The sequence below is a fragment of the Lepidochelys kempii genome, chromosome 1 (assembly GCF_965140285.1).
Source record: "Lepidochelys kempii isolate rLepKem1 chromosome 1, rLepKem1.hap1, whole genome shotgun sequence".
Taxonomy (NCBI): Eukaryota; Metazoa; Chordata; order Testudines; family Cheloniidae; genus Lepidochelys; species Lepidochelys kempii.
This window is the reverse complement of record NC_136380.1, coordinates 237,243,244-237,262,448: the sequence shown is the minus strand read 5'-3', so window position 1 is coordinate 237,262,448 and position 19,205 is coordinate 237,243,244. Positions and strand designations below refer to the sequence as shown.

Here is a 19,205-nt window from a genome sequence, read left to right as displayed (position 1 = left end):
GTTTGTTCATATAGTACATTGCAGTGGTCTTGTCAGCGAGTATGTGAACCACTGCACCCTTGATCTGCACTCTTACGTGCATTGCATATGGCCCGAAGCTCCAGAACATTGATATGGAAATGGTGGGGGTTGTTATGAGAGAACTGGATTTAACATAACTGGCAACCATCTTGTGCACTTAACCCCATAAGATGTAAGCAAAGACCCCATATAGGAATAATTTGGCCTTGCTTAGGCAGACAAAACAACAGCAGCATGTTATTAACAAGGACAGATTCATGAGAAGGAGGGGAGGGGCAATTTGAATAGGTGACCTTGGGTCTGAGTGCCTATATTTGTTAAGTTTCTTGCTGGAAGAGACTTTGCTGACAAGCTAAGAAACTGACCCCTAACTCCCCAGTGGCTAAGAGCAACGCTGACCACCAGAACCCTGCTGCTGAATCACTCAATACCACCTCAGACTTTGGGTAACTATATCTATCTGGGGTGCTTCTAGACTATTGATAGGTTTTGATGTGTGTTTTAGACTCAATAAAAACAAGACTTTTGGGGTGAAAGCACTCTTGTGTGTACCAAACATTTATCAGACGGAGATGCTGTGTCCCACACTGATTTATTTCCTGACACCGCTTGGAAAACAGAGACTAGTTACCAGAGCTTTGGTTTCAGATAACTCTGGGTAACAGATTTATGTGCTCGTGGAATTGGTGGAGAGGAAGGGGACGATTGGTACACACACAGTTAGCTACAACAGGGACTAGAGGACAGTGGGACAGGGTAGCAATCTGTAATTCCCATGTCGTAGTCTGCGAGTCAATTTATGGATACATTCTGTTACTGGGACTCAGGCTGGTAGCTTGGTCAAGTAACAAAATGTGTCAGAAGAAAAGGTTATATCTGGAAAGATGGAAATGGTTTTGGGTAACAGCTTCATGGATTTTGTTCAGGAATATGGTAATGGTCTTTGGAAACCTGAAGCCTTCACCAGCCCCTGGGCTTTCCTGCAGCTCGGTAAGCAGATGGTAGTAATGGTAATACATTTTAAAAAATCAGTTAAAGGCAAGAGTGGAGGAATTAGAGAAATATAAGTTGAGAAAGAAAAGGAAGCAGCTCCCCTGACGTCTGAGTCAGACATCTTCTGGGCTATAACTCTGACTCAAGCAGCACAGATAGTGGCAATGCAGAAGCAAGTGTGTGACAGTGACAGAGTGAGTGAGAAGCTGGAGCAGGAAGTCTTCAAGTTGAAAATGCAGGCAGAAGAAAGTAAGACAGTGTCGGAGGGGCCCAGTGATTTTCAATTTTAGATGTGGCCAATGCTTTCTTTGCTATCTCTTTACATGGGGATAGTTATGATAAGTTTGTTTTTATTTTTAAGGGAATTACCCCAGCCAGTCCTCGTAAATCAGAGCTGATAAATTTGCTGAGCCCTAAGTGGATGCTCAAAGCCCAAGAGCCCCCAGCTTGGTGAGAAATGACTTGGACTAAGTAACTGCAGTTAAAATTTAGTTTAGATGTGTAATAGTGCCTCTCGCTATATAGCGAGGGGAAAGTTTTGTTCTGTATTTTAGATTATTAACAGCGTGGATGTTGGAAGATACTGGAGACGATGCACTCCTGTGTGCAGCTTTTGCTGGTATCTGGATAGCAAGCCTACTCCTCTGGTGATGTGCATTGAGAACCTGTTGTGTTCAAGGCGTGGCGAAACTTCCTGTGGATGACAGTAGAGTGTAAAGCAAGGGGCTCCACAACAGACATCATTGTGGGACTTAAAAAAATCTCTGTGAAAACTGAGTGTGTCATATAGTGGGCCAACGAGAATGTGGAAAGGAAATACCAGTTTGAATGCCTGCCACACAACAATATTGCCTCCAGCCAGCGACTTCCACCCCCAGCACAAAACCAAAATATTAACATGAAAGTCATTATTTGGAAGAATCCCACCTAGACCGAGAAAGATCTGCACAGTAATGGAACCCAGGGATTATAGAGTATAAGTAATAAAAGATGCCCAGGAATGAAAAATAGTAGAACTGAGAGCCTGCTTAGAGGAACCTGGAATTAGAAAGGAATGCAATAAAAATGCCTTGCAGCCATAGGATGTGTGTTTAGAAATAATAGATGGAAAATGCCATTATGCTATTAACCCATTTGCAAGTGGGTAATAATTGTGTATGTTTTAGAAGCTGGTGCCCTATGCTCAGTGGCCAGTAGGTATTAGGCCAGGGCCCCATCCCTACTGAGGGAATGGTGCCAATCTCAGTAGTGATCGTGATCTTAGGATCTTCTGAGAAAAGCGTTTTGAAGGCGAGGGAAAAGAGGAAGATGTCCTCGCACTCAATCTCAATGAGCCCTAGAAGTCGTCTGGTGGTAGCAGAAGAGCCACCCTGACAAGGCAATCAAACAACCAGCCTCATCTGAAAAACAATACGGAGATGGCAAATGTACCAAGGACGAATGAGCAGTTGGTGCTTCGGTACCAAAAGAGACATCGCAGTTCCACTTGGTACCGGAGTCAACAATGATCCCGGAGCGAAGGTCAGTACTGATTCCGAAGATGAGGACTGAAGCAAAGACAACATCAGTGCCAAAGACAGCACCTGATGGTACCAAAGATGGGCCCCTTGGTACCAAAAAGGATGTTGACCACCACTCTGACTCTTAGGCAGAGAGGAATACGGTGACAATGAACAAGACAACTCTGCAAGTAGTCCAGATAGTGCTGAGGGCACTGCAGAAGAAGAAGAAACTGAATGCTCCTGAATTATTGGGGAATCAGAAACAGAGGGGCAGAGCAGGTCTGATGCCACATGGCATGCCAGTGGCATAAAGACAGTCAGTACCAATGCTGATGTTGTCAGTACCACAGACGACAGTACAGTGTCCAACTGATCTTGGCGCAGTAGCAGGAAGTGGTTAAATGGCCCATCATACATACCGGAGAAATCATGGTGTTAGTCAGCACTGCTCTTAGGAGACAAAGAGGAATCTCTCTGAGTCCTGGAATGGTCTTGGTCCATCTTGTGGTATCTCTTCCTTGGAGGGCCAGAGGAAGGAGAATGATCGCTCTACCTCACTGGGGAAGCACCAGACCTCATGCTGGGAGCAACATCCTGCATTGGCTCTGAAGGACACTGCAGGGCTCGAGGATCTGTAGAGGTCTCTGGTGCCAATGTGGGCCTCCTGACCTGCTCTTGAAGATGCTGTTTCACATGCAAGTCCCTCACTACCTGCAGTCTCTTTCTAAACTTGCAGATGAAGCAAGTTTCTTTAATGTGCCTTCTCCCAGGCACAACAAACAGCACACGTGGGGATCGCTATTGGGAATAGACACCCCACATGATGGACAATTTTTAAACCCTGGTGAAAACATCACCCAGGGTGACTATCTATCCATCCTCACTAACTACTATAAACTACAGCTAAGGGAGTACTAAACTATACTAATTATATACAACAAAGTCCCCCAAGAAACTAAGATAAACAAGTGTGAGATAAACTACAGCACCGAATGCTCCGACTCCAGCTGCAGGCAGTGAGAAGAAACTGAGGGGCGGGGGCCAGAGGGGATGAATGCCACTCCTACAGGTACTGCTAGGCAAAACTCTCCAGCTTTGGTACGCTCGGCACATGTACACTTGAGTGGAACACTCATTTCCAACTACTTGAAGAACATTATGGTTTTGTTTGTTTTTTTAGAAACCACAAAACATTATAAATATAAGATCTTTTCTGGTTCTGAGTCATATGTGTCTCTTCCACCCTAAGAGGCAAGCATTTACTGCTTCCTTGAAATTGTTTTCATCTGAATAAGATACCAGACACTGGATATGAATGGAAGGGAAGACTTTGTTTCCAGGAATAATCTGATTTCTATTATGTTCCTGAGCCCTCCTGTCATGTACAGATTTTTTCCACTCTTATGTTAGAAGAAAGTAATGTTAATACGTTTTAGACTATCTCTGATGGTATGGCAGATATTGCTTTAGTATCCTTGTAGTAGTAGAGCTTTTGTTATATCTGAATTTTCATCCTGTGAAAACCAGTATCTCTCTTCTGAAATTCTGTCTAGGAATAAGGGGAAAAGAAATCACTTCCAAATCTATGCTGTTTTAAATTCCTCTGGAGTTTTGAGGATGGAAAAGTATGCTTTTCTCCCTTAGCTGCTTCACCAAGTCTTATTCAAAAGTCTCCCAAATAACACTTTGCCTATAAATGTTGCAGAAGACAGGAACTGTGATGGTTAGCTAGATGTCCTCTAATATCTCAGCAATATTTTTCTCCCTGTTGACTGTATTGAAGGTCACAGTCCTTTAAAGAAAATCTGGGCATATCAATAGATGCAACTGGCAGAAAGGAAAATGTGTAATTTGTATTTTGTTCACTATTAATTGTAATGATTTATCCTTTGCAGTGGGAATGCTCTGATATCATTGCTCTATAAATGAACATGTTTAGAAGGTTGTCACCAAGGCCTCAGAGTTCCTCCTTGAGGAAAGCCTCAATCTTTTTCTCCCCTCGGATCCTTGTAAAAATAGCTAGCATGGCCACCAATCTATTTGCATTACAGATAGATATTTAGGGATGTGTGTGTGTGTGGGGGGGTACTTTCTCTTGAAATTTTGTAAATTTTCATACATTATTCCTAGGTCTGCCCTTACTGGAATGTTTCTATTCAACAATATCATCTTGTTTCTTCCAAGAAGGCAATAAGATGTCCAAATCACTTCTGTCAAAAAAAAAATTATTATTTTTCTTTTCCTCCCTCCTAATCAATGTAAAAAGCAAGAATGTTAACTGTTCTCTCTATCATAGATTGACATGTCTAAGGGGAATATTTTGTCCTGACTTTCCAGATTTTATTATGTGTTTCCCTCATTTGACAGTTTGGAAGACTCTGATGATAACATTATATCTATGCCTTTTTGGTTTTGTTTCCTTGTGCTTCTTTGCTGTGATTTGTTTGTTTTTTTGAGGGGGGGTGGCTTGGTTAGTTGGTTGAGTTGAGCGTTATTTTTGTTTATTTAGTTCTTGAGAGCATTTTTGTTTCCTTGAAACTAAGACAGTTTTCAAAAGGAAGGAGTTTGGAAAATGATCCTAGGGGGCTCTTTTATCATGGAGAATCATTTAGCCTGTGGTGTATGTTTATTCCCCTTGCTTGAGACAGAAAAAGTGGAATAGTTGCCTTCTGTGCACAGGGCAGAGAGTAGTCATCTCATAATCTCCAGAGAAAAAGCTGGCACTATAATCCTTACACCTGCGTACATGAACTGACTTTTTTCTCTTCCTTACAGCGGGTTGGTAGATCAGCACTGTTAACATCACGTTCTGAGTTAGGGAAGTGTTTGTTTTGTTTTTTGCATTCCAGATATGTTTCTCTGACTGAAAAAAGTACACAGCACTGTGGTATCTCTCAGAACTTTTTCTATCAAATTGCATTAAAAGTATTGTTAACCAACATTAGCTAGACTGACATATTTTTCTGGCTCTCTGTAGCCAGCAACTTCAGAAGTTCATCACTTAAAATTGGGAGTGTGCCAAAACTGCCATTCATCTGGATGGAGTAGCTTTCGTTAGGAATTCTAGGTGGACTACAAATACTTCAAAGAATCCTTTCAATCTCTTTAAAGAGAAGGATGTTACCCTCTCCACTATGCTAATCCATAAGAAGCAGATTTTAAATAATTACTGAAAGTAAAAACTAATATTCGAAAGATTAAAATACTAAAATAGAACTCTAGAGAATTAAATTTGTTGGCACAATGACAAATTACAACTTGTATTCTAAAAGCAAAGTATAATACTTGTTTCCACCACTCCAGTAAGAAAATAGTTTTTACTTTCTTTGTTGTTGTTTTGCTGTAATAAAAGCATTACCAACAAGTAATAATTCCTAACTTCTAAGGGTTCTATTTTGCAATCAATACACATATAACTCCTACTAATGCCTTTTGGAAAAAGAACAGACTTCCTAAGGATAAACTAATGGTGAACTTCCACCTGCAGATAAACACTGTGGATAGCTGCAATTCTGCATAACTTGTTAGATGCTAAAATATATAGGTGCTAGGTTTCTGCTATCACCTACAAAATATGAATTTGCAAGGTCTTCAAGGCAGGGATTGTATTTTCCAAAGTTTTTGTGTAATTCTTAACACAGTAGGCTCCCAAACTTGGACTTTTGCAAGCTACCACATGACAAATAGTAACAATAAGCCACTGTACTTCACTACAAGGCCCGCAAGCTAGTGATGGCTCCAATGGACCCTAAATGCAGCTCTCGGTTGATCACACTCTCCAGCAGCGCAGTGGGGCTGCAGCTAAGGCAGGCTCCCTGCCTGACCCGGCCCCACGCTGCTCCCGGAAGTGGCCAGCATGCCCCCAAGACCCAAGGGGATAAGGGCCGGGAACAGGGAACTGTGGCCAATGGGAGTTGCAGGGGCAGTGCCTGCAGAGAGGGGCAGCATGCAGAGCCACGTGCGCCCCCAGGGGCCGCAGGGGCACGTTGGCCCCTTCCAGGAGCAGTGTGGGGCCGGGCCGGGGCTGTCCAAAGTAAGTGCCGCCCCCTCCAGTGGGCAGGTTCTGAATAGCTCTTCCACCACCCAACCACCAGCCTCCCAGAGCCAGCCTTCCATGGCCCCTCCTGCACCCCAAGTCCCTGCCCCAGCCTTGAGCCCCCTCCCAGACTCCCTCCTGCAGCCCAAGCAATATTACCGATAACGGTAATATTACCATATCAACCAACAAAGAACTTGGGAGTGTTCACCTGTCTGTGTCGGGTTGATGTGCCTCTCACATTGAAGGTTTTTTGCAAAGTGGCCCCCACTTCAAAAATAGTGAAGAGGAATTATAGAATATCAGGGTTGGAAGGGACCTCAGGAGGTCATCTAGTCCAAACCCCTGCCCAAAGCAGGACCGATCCCCAATTAAATCATCCCAGCCAGGACCGCAATAAGCATTCATAGCAGTTTCCAACTTTCACATGGTAAATAAGCACCCCGACTTTCACAATAAGCCAAAAATCAAGCTAATCCCATTTCAAAACAAGGCCAAAACAAGCCAATCCCTAAGAACCCCAACATTCTGACTAGATCCCCCCGGGGTGTAGTCTGGGACTGTGGTGGGCCCACTGTGCACCCATGACTCTCTCCCCCCCTTTGCCCCTGCTTGCCCCGGCTTGCTGGGAGCCGATCAAAAAAAAAGAAGCAACAAGCTACAAGCCAAAAAAGCAACTCACAAGCCAATTAAGCCAAAAACAAACCCAATTTCTGCGGGGATTTTTTTTTTTTGGTAGGTTTGGCATGTCTGATTCATAGATCTACATCTTATCCCTCAAATCCCATCCAAGCAAATGCTGGAGAAAGGATCATACAAGAAAAATACAGAGCTTAAAGGTATGTAGAACTCATTAATTTAGTATTAAAGATGTTTTCTTTAATCTCACTTTATGATTCAAGACTTCTGATTTAAATTTATAACAATAAATGAGAGATAACAGAAGGCTTGTATAGGATAGAGGTCAAATTTGAAAGTTAAATAAGGGACAGCTGTCAGGTATGAGTCTCACATTCATGATGGAGCACTTCCCAAAACTGGGAAGCTTTAGCACACCATATAACTTATTCATACAGTATTTTTATGTCTGAAATTTGAATTGTGAAAGCAAATTTGAGAACTTTCCACACTGTTAATGGAATAAACACACATATAAGCTCCCTCATACGATTAGCAAATTTATAGTTATCTGGTTTCATACGTTTAAAAAGTCTCTTACCTTCACAGATATTAACATTCATAGATATTTTTATGTAGCGTACATATATAAAGCCTGGTCACTATTCGCTGTTTTCACCTTAACATATCAATGCTATCAAGCTTATCAGAAAATGGCTATTACTAATCGTGAACCAGTCAATCAAGTGTCAAAATCTGCACTCTTCACTTACTTACTGCAATATATAAGGTTAGGTTGACACAGGATTTCAATAGGTCATCCTGATTAAGAATATTCTATACACAATTCAGAATGACAGTTGTACAAAATGGACTAATAATATACTACATATGAGTGAGCTATCATGTCAATCATGTTTGAAATTTTCCAATAAATAATTCTGAGTGGGATTATCTGTTGATTAACAGAAGCATGAGCCACAGTGGTGTTCACTGAATATTATTATTTCCAATTATTAAGACAATTTCCTCACAGATGAACAAACAAGTATTTGGTTTAGTATTTAAAATTAAAACTAAAACTAGACATTACAAGGATAAACACAAGGTTCTTGGGTAGTCAGACCAGACTATTATTAATACTTTTTACCATATTATTCAGTAAAAATAGTTTTACAAAAATAATAAAACATTTTTGTGCAGTTTTACTTAATATAGTATTAACACATTACATCTCAGAAAATGTAAGGTGACTAACTTCAATATAAGATTTCTATCTTGAAATAAAACCTCAGAAGGGCATTGGCTGCATGCCAAGCTTTTACAGCTCTGATTGGACAGTGAGAAATGTTTAATAAAGCATCAAAAATCCCTCAGTTTTTTGTATTATCAGGAAGGCCAACAGGGGGTTCTATGCCAAGACCATGAGAATAGAGTCAAGCTCTATATTGCCCCAGCTGGAAATATTCTCTCCCCTCTGGAGCTTTGATTTTCCTCAGCTTGCTGTCAGCAGTGCCTCAGGCTGGGAAGCAACAGCTCAGAGAACCTACAGTAGATGGAACAGGGGCAGAACCAATACAGAGCCTAGAGTTGCTCCAATTTGAAAAGGCCAGCTGGCCCATAAGCAAAGGAAGTCACGCAAGAAGGGTGCAGGACTCTTGGAGGGTGAAAGAGAGCTCTCTCAACAGTTCTGGAAAGTGCTCTGGGACTATAGGTCATATGTAGTATATAAACTGCACTCAGCTCATAAGTTTCATTCTTGTAATACAAGAATAAAGTTCTGATGCACACTCTAGCAGCTCTGTCCTTTCGAAAATGAAGCTGCCAAGATATCTTAATGTGGAAAAACAAATGAAATTTTAATGTTGTTATAATAGGACAACTACTTCATTTTGAGGGACCTGTGTTCTGTGACTTCTTGCTTTATATTTGTTAATGGTGTGCAGGTTCCAATCCTGGATCACTGTGACAGACAGACTGCCCTTCAGGCTGGGAGATCTATCACCTAACATATGGCAGCCCACCCATGTTAATTTCAAGAGGTATGTCTGAACTTCAGCTCCCAAAAAGAGCTATAATTAGCCCTCGTGTTGCTTCTTCTCAGCTAAGTTGCAAATTTTGCCTCTTGTCACACAGAGCAATGAAGCTCAGCAGAGAAGCTACATCACTTAAGGCAGCCTTCACTTTCTAAACTGTAGCAGAAGTAATTGGGCTATTACACGCAAAACAAATCCATGGTCTTCCCAGACACTATACCCAGGGCAGTGAGGTAGCAGTCAGAAAGGGAGATCAGGGACCCCTGAAGATCTTCCATCTCCACATAAGCACTTCATTTATCTCTTAGCAAGTTGAGAGCCAGTGGGAAGAGCCAATGGGATATATGATCCTTAACAATTCACTTTTCCCTTTATTTCCAGTGGATGGATCAAACTGGAGCGGAAGAGAAACTGGGTAGAGGAGAATGCCAAGGAACAGGGGACATACAGAAAATAATAGGAAAAACAAAAACAAAATGGAATTAAGAAAAGAATGAAATCAGGACATAGAAGAAGAAGAAAAGGGAATGGAAAAAAGTAATATAAGACGACAACTTTTAGGCTAGTACATTTATTTTTAATATTTTTGTAGTATACCTATATATAATTTTTCATAAATTAAAAACCCACCAAGTAATAAAAAAGGATCTGTCCCTGAGTAAAACTACCCCCAAACCTTAGTCCAACCACTCCTTGATAGCCTAAGAGACAAGAAAAGAATTATGAAATCATACAGAACATAGGTATAATTGAAAATAATTTCACACCATAGCAATTAAAGTAGAAGAGCCTTTATATTGTAGTTTATATTCCACAAGAGATCAATTCTCTTCCAGAAAGAGATGGGAGATGTTCAGCTAACTGAACAATCCAACTGGTTAAGCATTCTTGGGTGCTTTTAAAATTAAATTGGTTGAGAATGTTGGTGGTGTCCCTAGCCTCCGTTTGTCATAAGCTGGGAGTGGGCAACAGGGGATGGATCACAGGATGATTACCTGTTCTGTTCATTCCTTCTGGGGCACCTGGCACTGGCCACTGTCAGAGGACAGGATACTGAGCTAAATGGAACTTTGGTCTGACCCAGTATGGCCGTTCTTATGTTCTTATGATCCATTTTGCACTCAGAATACTGAGCAATCAAAAACACTAGATAGAGAATACTAGCAATTCTCCTAATGGAATGTCCCATAAGGAGAATCCAAATAGGTGTATTATCAACATTTGTTTGTACTTACACACAAATTTAATACAATGCAGACAATGTAATTAATTAACTAATTTTTATTGTTGGGGCTATGTTTTATAGCATAAGTGGGTTATATTCAGGGCTGCGTGTTTTCCATGGCCATAGTATTTGCAGTGGAATTCCCCTTCCCCCAGAATTATGCTTCAGAATCTAAGCTTTGATTTTTCTTTTTTAATTAATACATATATTTCTAGTTGTCATGGTTGCAAAGTAACTCTTGAAAATGTGAACTAAGTATACACCAATGCTGTATTATTTTACTGAGTTTGCACACAGTCTGGACCCTTAATGCAGAATTTAGATTCAGCTTGTTGCACAGTATACAGGGTCTTGATTGTATCAATTTTTGCTTAGTTCCCAACAGCACTCAACTCAACTTTGTGAGTCTTATGTGTAAGTACCCACTCCAAAAGTATGATTGTCACTACTTGAAAGAAACGTAGATACTTATTAGTATTTTAAAAACACACATTCAGACTTGAATAATGACATGGTTGAAGTAATGTATCAAAAGCTAGTACTATTCGGAGACATGTAAGCTATGTCCTATCTTGTACTGAACTGATAACAATATACTAACAAAAACCGACTTACAAATAACATAACAAAATCAAACTCTTTTATTAAGGAGCTCACAAAAAATTATCTTCATTTTAATGTGGTTGTGAAACAGATCTTTTAAGCTAAAGTAAGTTACATATAATTTAGTTCTGATACGATTTATTCTTGTTTTAATAATTATTGTCCTTAGTCTTCAAGTTTCAACAAGACAAATTAAAAAAAGGTCTCTAGCTACAAAATAAGTAATGATTCAAAACTTCATTTTACTTTTGCACATTTAAAATACATTTTAATATATTTATTCTTCTATTGTAAGCTAATGTTGAAGAGCAATATCATATGATGGAGAGGATATTTGGCTAAGGACATACAGTTTTCATTTTTCATCTCTTTAGCGCGTGATTCAAATTCATCTTGATTAATAAAACAAAATGAGTTTTGATAGACTAGTTCAATCAACAAGAAGTGTCAGACAGTTTTACAGCCCAGCACAGCAAGAGCCATTTCACATTTCTCATGGGCCTAACAAAATATTCAGGGCTAGCCATATTTTTCCATGATCTTACATAAAATGCTTCTACACAGGAGACCCTATACAACTTTTGGACCGGTCTGGGGTACAAAACTGGAATTTGAATCACCTACCTATAGGAAATTGTGTGTCCTACATTTGAGCCATATCCTGTATAAATTTATGGTGAATGTATTAAAGATTTCTTGTGATAATATATCCATTGTAGTTTAAGGATCTGAATTTGAAAAACAACTAATATTCTGTCCACGTGCTTACTAACAAATCTCAAATTCTCTCTTACTTTATTTAGGAAAGCAGATACTTATCTTACACAGTTTACAGATTTTTCATACATTTCATAATATTTTTATAGTCAGTTAAGTATTCAAAAATAAATATACATACATACATAAATAGTAACACAGTAAAATAAAATCTGAAAATCCAACATTTGTGTTATGTTAAAGATATAGTGTACCTTCTTCAATGGGTTCATACTTTGCAATGAGTTCAGAGGCAATTGCTTCATCAGCATCAATTACAAATTGTTCTTTTCTGAGAAACTCAATCAGGTTTGTTTCAGGTAGAATTTTGCGGTTTGGAGAATAACTGAAGAAAAGTTCATGTATTTCACTTCTGTGTGCAAGGGCTCGATAAATTGCCCTGAATTCTTCGATAGTAATAGTTCCAGTCTTCCGCTGATTACTTGTTTTCTGAAAACAAAAATGATTGAGTTTTTACATACATTAAAATCACTGCATTAAAATGTAAAAATGTAACAGAGCCATTATATCAGTTAAAACATTGAGCCATAATGTTTCTTCAGTACATGGTCATGATCCAATACTATTCTGTTCTAACAGGTGATGCAGATAGTAAATCTTAGAATTTGGCCTTGGTTCTTAAAAATGTCTATTATTTTAAGTAATTAAGTTTAAATTGTATTGCATAACAACGCTGCATACTGTCAATTACAAAATATTTGTGTATATTTTATATTATCAGATTAGAATGCATGAATTCAAAACAAAATCTTGTACTGAAACATGTATTTAAATTTCATAAAACTGTATCACAAAGAACGATTATCATGATAGTGAAATAATAAATATATTCTTACACATCAACAGTTACTATTTTAAATAATTTTATAAATACTGTAAGGCTCTATTTTAAAATTAGGAAGAGTACACATTCCTCAAACAAGTGAATTAAGAATGATCAAATTATCATAAGATCAAAGTCCTATGGCAGGTCACATCTAAGATGTTTTTTTCAAGTTTAAAGATATGACTTTGCTCCACTTTTAAGAGACTAAGATCAGTTAAGCTCTGACCAACTATTCATACACTTAGAATTCCTAAATTATACATACGTTTTTTGTAAATGGGGCTTTTAAAATGTTAGAATATGGATTCATTTCAATGTTTGATTATCAAAAGCCACTAGAAAATAAGAACGGTGAAAAAAGAGGTAGAAATAAATTAGAATGAGGGTAACTGAGTATCTCTGGCATACACATTTTTCAAAGACTCACCAAAATAATTTATCTTTTAAAATCATCTAAATAATATATGGAATTCAGTTTTCCCAGTGTACATTTTTTCTCTTTAATTTTTTTAAATTATTGTTCATAAAAGGGGCCATAATGTGCTAGCCCTTGTGACTGAACAAGCTCTGTTTATTTGCAAAACAAACACAGCACAGGAAATTTAAATAAAAACTTCATTGCACTACCCTCTACCAATGTGCTTCAACTCTCTTCTACAAAGATCACCACTGTAGTTGAGAGAAATTTAGTATTATTCAGTTCTTAAGCCCTGAGACTACCATGGAGGATAGTAATTAGTGCCTTATATTATGTCAGCCATGGTGGCTAGTGCCTAGTAAAAACTGGCCTGACAAGGAAAATGACCAACTATCATTTGATAAAGATTTTTGTTTACTACCAATCTAGGATGGATTTGAAACAATGTCCTAGAGATGAAAGATTCAATATTACATTACTAGTTCCCTCCTGAGCAATCTAGTCATTAGTGAAATAGATTTCTAAATGTGTAAACTGGCGTAAAACTAAAAATTGTATTAAGTAACCAAAATCAATGCAACAGAAAAGTATTTGGGGGGCTTCTAACAATAATCTATTAATTCCTTTCCAAACTAGTATCTTATTACTGATTGCTTGAACGAAGCTAGTAATAAATGTTTAGTACTGACTGAGAAATTGCAACTTCCCAGCTCCACGGAAGCATTTGGAAACTACAGTAATGGGGGCTATATAAGTATCTAGATAGAAAGATTACTACAGATTTATATTAGAGACACAAGGTGGGTGAGGTAACATCTTTTACTGGATCAATTTCTGTTGGTGAAAGAGACACAAGCTATCAAGCTTACAAAGAGCTCTTCTTCAGGTCTGTGTAAGCTCAAAAGCTTGTCTCTTTCACCAACAAAAGTTGGTCCAATAAAAGATATTACCTCACCCAACATATCTCTCTAATATCCTGGGACCAACATGGCTACAATAGCACTGCAATCTATAGATTTCTCTGTGTCTCTAGTTCCTTATCATATCTTTAGTTTCATTAATGCACCTCAACTCTTTGCTATACAGAAAATGTAGTAAGTTTAACAAAAGGCTTTCCTGTTTAAATGAAAGCTTCAGAAAATGTATTATTCTTTAACAAATCTTAATCTCCCCATTTCTTCTGATTTTACCTAAAGTAATATGCCAGAAAAAGATATTTACATTTTAAAAAAGGAAAGAAAAAGAAAAGCAGTACATTGGTAAAACACCTGCATATGTGTCTCTCATACAGAATGAACTGTTTAGTCATAGCCCTTCAACTCTCTCTTAAAGAGCAATGAATTTGTAATAGTACTGTATCCAATCAGATCATTCCTATTCAACACAGGCCACTCCTTCAAGTAATTATTCTTTTTTCAGTCTACAGTCATTTACCTAAAATTTCTCCCCAAAAAAAACATAACAGAAAGCCCATAAAAGCAATAAACTCAAAATTTGCTAACTCTCAAGAGCGTCCAAAGGGTCAGCACACTCAGGCTTTGTAAGACTGCTACAGGAAGTAAATTCCAGAGTTGAGGGTCCTCCATCAAAAATGCTTTGTCATCAGCCTCGGTGTTTAAATTTGGAGAGCATTATCTTGAAACACCTTAGTTAACCTGAACTGTCATGGTGGTGTTATGATTTGAGAAGTCATTCTTCAGGTAGCCAGAATCCAAGCCACATATGGCCTCATACAACAAAGTCAACACCTTCAAGTAAATGAAATGAATGCAACTGCAAAAGTGTCTCATAAACACAAAGTTACCATAAGGGTACACCAATATTGCCATGAATTTTCTGTTCCACAAAATATCCACTTCATAAAAATAAATGGTCACATTATTTCTAGAAAATTTTTCATAGAGTAGGAAAGCATAGGAATAGGAAGAGATTTCTTTTCAATACAATAGTTTCAATGTTGAACATCCTACAATAGAATCAAGTCAACATTTTTGGAAGTTGATATTATCTACCATTCTACAAAGAAATCTACCTGCCAGGTTTGCAGTGCTAATTTAAAACTAGAGACTTGTAAATGTTATTTTAAAACTATGCACATTCCATTTCAAATCATTATTATTCTTGTAATAACAATTAACACAAATTTGATCAATAGTTGTCAAATTTGACTCTTTGAGATCCTATTGGTTAATTATCTTTTTGACAATTATTAGTGTGTTTGAAATCCAAACACTGCAGTAAACCCTTTGCCAACTGGTGGTTGACTAGTGGCCTTTGTTAAATTAATTTTGTAGTTAATTCAATTCCTTATAGTAAGATGTAAACATCATCAATTCTAATGAAACTAAAAAGGGTATTGGTTTTGTGGAGACTGAATTCTCCTCCTATCACCTAGGGATGATCCCAGAACATGTTGGGGAGGCAGTAAGAAAGAGATTGTATTGATGCTGCCTATGCCATGCTACAGATAAATACTAGGCTTTTGTCCACTCAGCCGTTAATTTGGCACATTTATTTAACAAAAATATTTAAAAAAAAAACCACCCAAAAAACCCAACCAAACAGTCCCTTAGGTGTCTGGTCATTCTGAATATACTTACATCAATACATGGCTATTTTCTCACCTTAAAAACATATTTTACATGAACGTAATCAAAAGGGATGTTTAACTTAACAAGTAATTTCAACGTCTTGTCTAAATTAATCTTTCCGTTTCTAAACTCATCCTGAATGATGGACAAAAACCATGTAAGGAAAAACAGGTTAAGGAAATGTGTAATGCATTTAATTGTTTTGGTTTTTTTTTGGGGGGGGGGGGGAAATGCATTTGATTCTTAAGCCAAACATATTAGCGATTTTTCTACTATTATACTTTCTCCGTCTCTGGTTCCAAATAATTAACTGAAAAATATTTCTGTTATTTATTCTGTTACAATGCTGGGCTAAAGGGTGCTGGAGGAGGAAGAGCAGCCTATGGGGAAGAAAGGCAAAAAGGGATAAGAAAGATGAAATGGCATAGACAATAAATGGAAACAGATGCGTTAAGACATCCAATGGTAGTAAACGTGAAAAGGAATAAGGTTTAATGCGGGTAAAGAGTGAAGGGGGTGGGGGATTCACAGATTAAAGAAAATAGGGTAGTGGAGGAAAGCAATAAAAAGGGTAGAAGAGGTGCAGGAGCGTGAAAGCAATGGGGAGCCAGGTGTGAACAGGCTAATGTGGACAGGGAGCTCACAAGGTTGAGTGACAATGAAGAAGATTTCGGTTGTTAATGGGGGTGGCTAGAAGAGCTTAACGGGGTTTCAAAACAGCGTCAGAGGAGGGAGGGGTGTTGGGGGGGGAGGTCTGGGGGAAGGTGGGCCGGCCTTGCACTGGGGACTCTTTTTTTCTTCGGGGGGGGGGGGTGTCTCCCTACTGTGGGGTCGGGGAGACCTGGCGGGGGCGGGGTCTTCTCTCTTAGGGACGTGCCCAGTGCACGGGGGAGGGGGAGTCTGTCCCGCCCTGTTCGCGCGGCGGGGGCGGGGTCGATGATAAGGATATTTGGCCTCCATGGTGGACTCCGCATCGCCCTGCGCCTCTCCGGGGTCTGGTCACTCCGATGGTGTCAGCAGCGGCTCCCAGCGCGGCATCACCCCGGCCCGGCTCCTCTCAGGACCCCTCCTCCCCGCCTCCCCCACCGCGCGGGGATCCCGCCCCTCCCCGGCCAACCGCCCTCGCCGCTGCCCAGAGGGAAGAGAGAACCCGTCGCCGCCGGAGCGCCGGCCGGCACGCGGGGGGCCTGTGACGCCACAAACGGCCCGGCCACGTGGGACGCCCCCCGCCCCTCCTCGCTCTCCCCAGGCCACGCGACTAGACCCGCTTCCTCCGGCCCCCTCGCCGCGCGTGGCCGGCGAGGAGACCCGCTCCCGGGCGGCAGGTGATTTACCTGTTCCCGCGCTCACACGGTACCCTGGCAACGCGGCACAGCTGGGCCAATTCCGCTGCCGTAGTCGGATCCCGCCAGAGAGGCGGGTTGCATCCCGTGTTGCCTTGTGTCCGCCTGGCCTTCCGAACCTGCCCAGCAGGGCCCTTCCTCCCTTTGCCCCAGGGCTAGATCGTGCAGTGCCCGCCTCATCCCACCCTCCAGAAGCCCCAGGCTCGCCCTGGGGATTTATCCCCCTGCCCATTTATCCCACTTCTTAGCCCCACTGAACCCGCGGGATAGTCCCAGGGTCATTTGCAGCCCTTACCTCCTCCAGCGTTCAAGTGCCTGGCAAACTCACTGTTGCTTTTCGCCCTTCATATGCCCTAAATCAGGGGTTTCCGAAGTGTGGCACATGATCCGGGGGCCAGGGCTAGTGTGTGCGCTTGATGTTCCATGTGCTCATGTCGCAACAGTTCTCTAAGAAGGTGGTAGGTGAACTAATAAAAGCTTTGGGAACTGCTCTAGATCTACCCAGAACTCTTTCCACCTGTTCTCGCTTCAGCTGCTTTAGATTTTTTAGGGCCATTTCAGAAAACCGTTACATCATCAACAGTTCTTGAGCTTTCCAGGGTGGTGATTTTTATTGTTACTATGTCTATTATTTTCCAGTCTTTTTATTTCATTGTTGCTTTATCAAAAGCATTGCATCTTCTGAGTATGTTTCTGGTTCTCTAAAACATTCATGTTGAAGCTCTCCATAGTTGAGTTTTCATTCTGGTATCCTAATTTGTGGATCCCTAGCCAACCGTCTTCCATATGACAACATAAACATGGCCATAGCTTAGGAGAATTAGTTTTTCATGTGCTGCCAGTAAATATTTTCCACTGTGACAATTTTTCCAAAAGCTCTAGCTCTGTTTAATCATTTTCTTTTGATCTCACTAATATTTCTAGATCTTTCCAGGTACAGCTTTAGAGCACACACAAAAGTTCTGGATGTTACCAAGAAACGTTTTTGCTGTGACATCCTCAGGTGTTTTAAAATATTTTTAATAACAATTTTCACATTAGCAAATTGTTCATGCTTTCATTTCAGGTTCACCACCACAGAAATATACCACAATGTCCAACAAATGTGATTTGTCTAAGGAAGAGAAAGAGTGGGTCATATGCCATCTGCTGTATCAGGCACCTCCAGGCGAATTCTACCGTGTTTTTGAAGATCTCTGTATTCTGGTCCAGGACGATGACCTGATGAGGCAAGAGGCTGCCCAGGTCTGTGCCCATCACAATAAGAACAATTTCACCTTAGTCCGAATAAAAGGAACCAATGTGCTGGTGACTCGCTACAATGACGTAGGAGGAAATAGCTTTTTTGACCCTAAAAATAAATTTTCTTTCAAATTTGATCACTTGAGTGGAATATCAAACAAATTTCAGCTCCATAGGGTAGCATGGGATGAGACAGAGCTATGGAGAACAGCCCTAAATAGTGCTTTAAAGGCATATGTGAATAGTCACTTTCCTTCAGGGGACTGCAGTGTGTTTAGAAAAAAATTGAAAAACAGGCAGATAATTGTGGTCTGTATTGTGGGTCATCAGTACAAACAGCTGGGTTTCTGGAATTGTCCTTGGAAAGGTGAATGGACTTTTTCCCAGATTCCAGTTATTACTCAGGTTACAGGGGCCATTCATATGCAAGTACACTACTTTAAAGATGCTAATCTCCACATGACAATCTGCAAGACTGTTGAAGAGACCTTGCATGTAATTGACCCAGCCCAGTTGGCCATAGATTTTGTGAAACTCATAAAAACTGAAGACAACAAATTTCACATTGCCATGCTGGAAAACTTCCAAGCTTTGACAAATGAAATCTGGAGAAAAATTCTACAAAGGCAGCTCCCAGTCACTCGCACTGTCATTAACTGGAATAAACTGCTGACCAATCAGAGCATGAAAGCCAATATTTCCAGTTGTGAGGTGCCACTGAGTGTCCTGAAGTGCACTGTTTGAGTAAAATATAGCCCAAATAAAACTAACGATCACTATGGAAAGTGGATTTATTTTATTCATTTGACTTTTTTCTGGCTATGGGGAATATAAAGCCTTTTACCACAAGGTTGCCATTTTGAATCTAATCCAGTTCAGTAATATCTAAAAGTTATTACTGGTTGATGTTTTTCTTAATGCAAGGATTTTCCCGTCTTTTTCTGATTCAGCTGGCACTGACCACTGTCAGAGAT

At 40.0% G+C, this 19,205-nt stretch overlaps 2 protein-coding genes across 2 annotated transcripts in view; one reads left to right on the top strand and one right to left on the bottom strand.

The window, feature by feature from the left end:
• The window catches only part of PLCZ1 (phospholipase C zeta 1), a 122,648-nt gene extending 105,924 nt beyond the window's left edge, over nucleotides 1-16,724 (bottom strand). The window contains exons 1-3 of the mRNA XM_073319008.2: nucleotides 16,596-16,724; nucleotides 15,680-15,803; nucleotides 12,006-12,240 (exon numbers count right to left, since the gene is read on the bottom strand). Of these exons, the coding sequence (XP_073175109.1) occupies nucleotides 12,006-12,240; nucleotides 15,680-15,803; nucleotides 16,596-16,606 (370 nt within the window). The 5' untranslated portion in view covers nucleotides 16,607-16,724. The remainder of the gene's footprint in view (nucleotides 1-12,005; nucleotides 12,241-15,679; nucleotides 15,804-16,595) is intronic.
• A 1,357-nt stretch (nucleotides 16,725-18,081) lies between these two features.
• On the top strand, nucleotides 18,082-18,975 carry CAPZA3 (capping actin protein of muscle Z-line subunit alpha 3). Its single transcript, XM_073329772.1, has one exon. It carries the CDS (start codon nucleotides 18,082-18,084, stop codon nucleotides 18,973-18,975), a length of 894 nt encoding a protein of 297 aa, XP_073185873.1.
• Nucleotides 18,976-19,205: the final 230 nt, after the last annotated feature.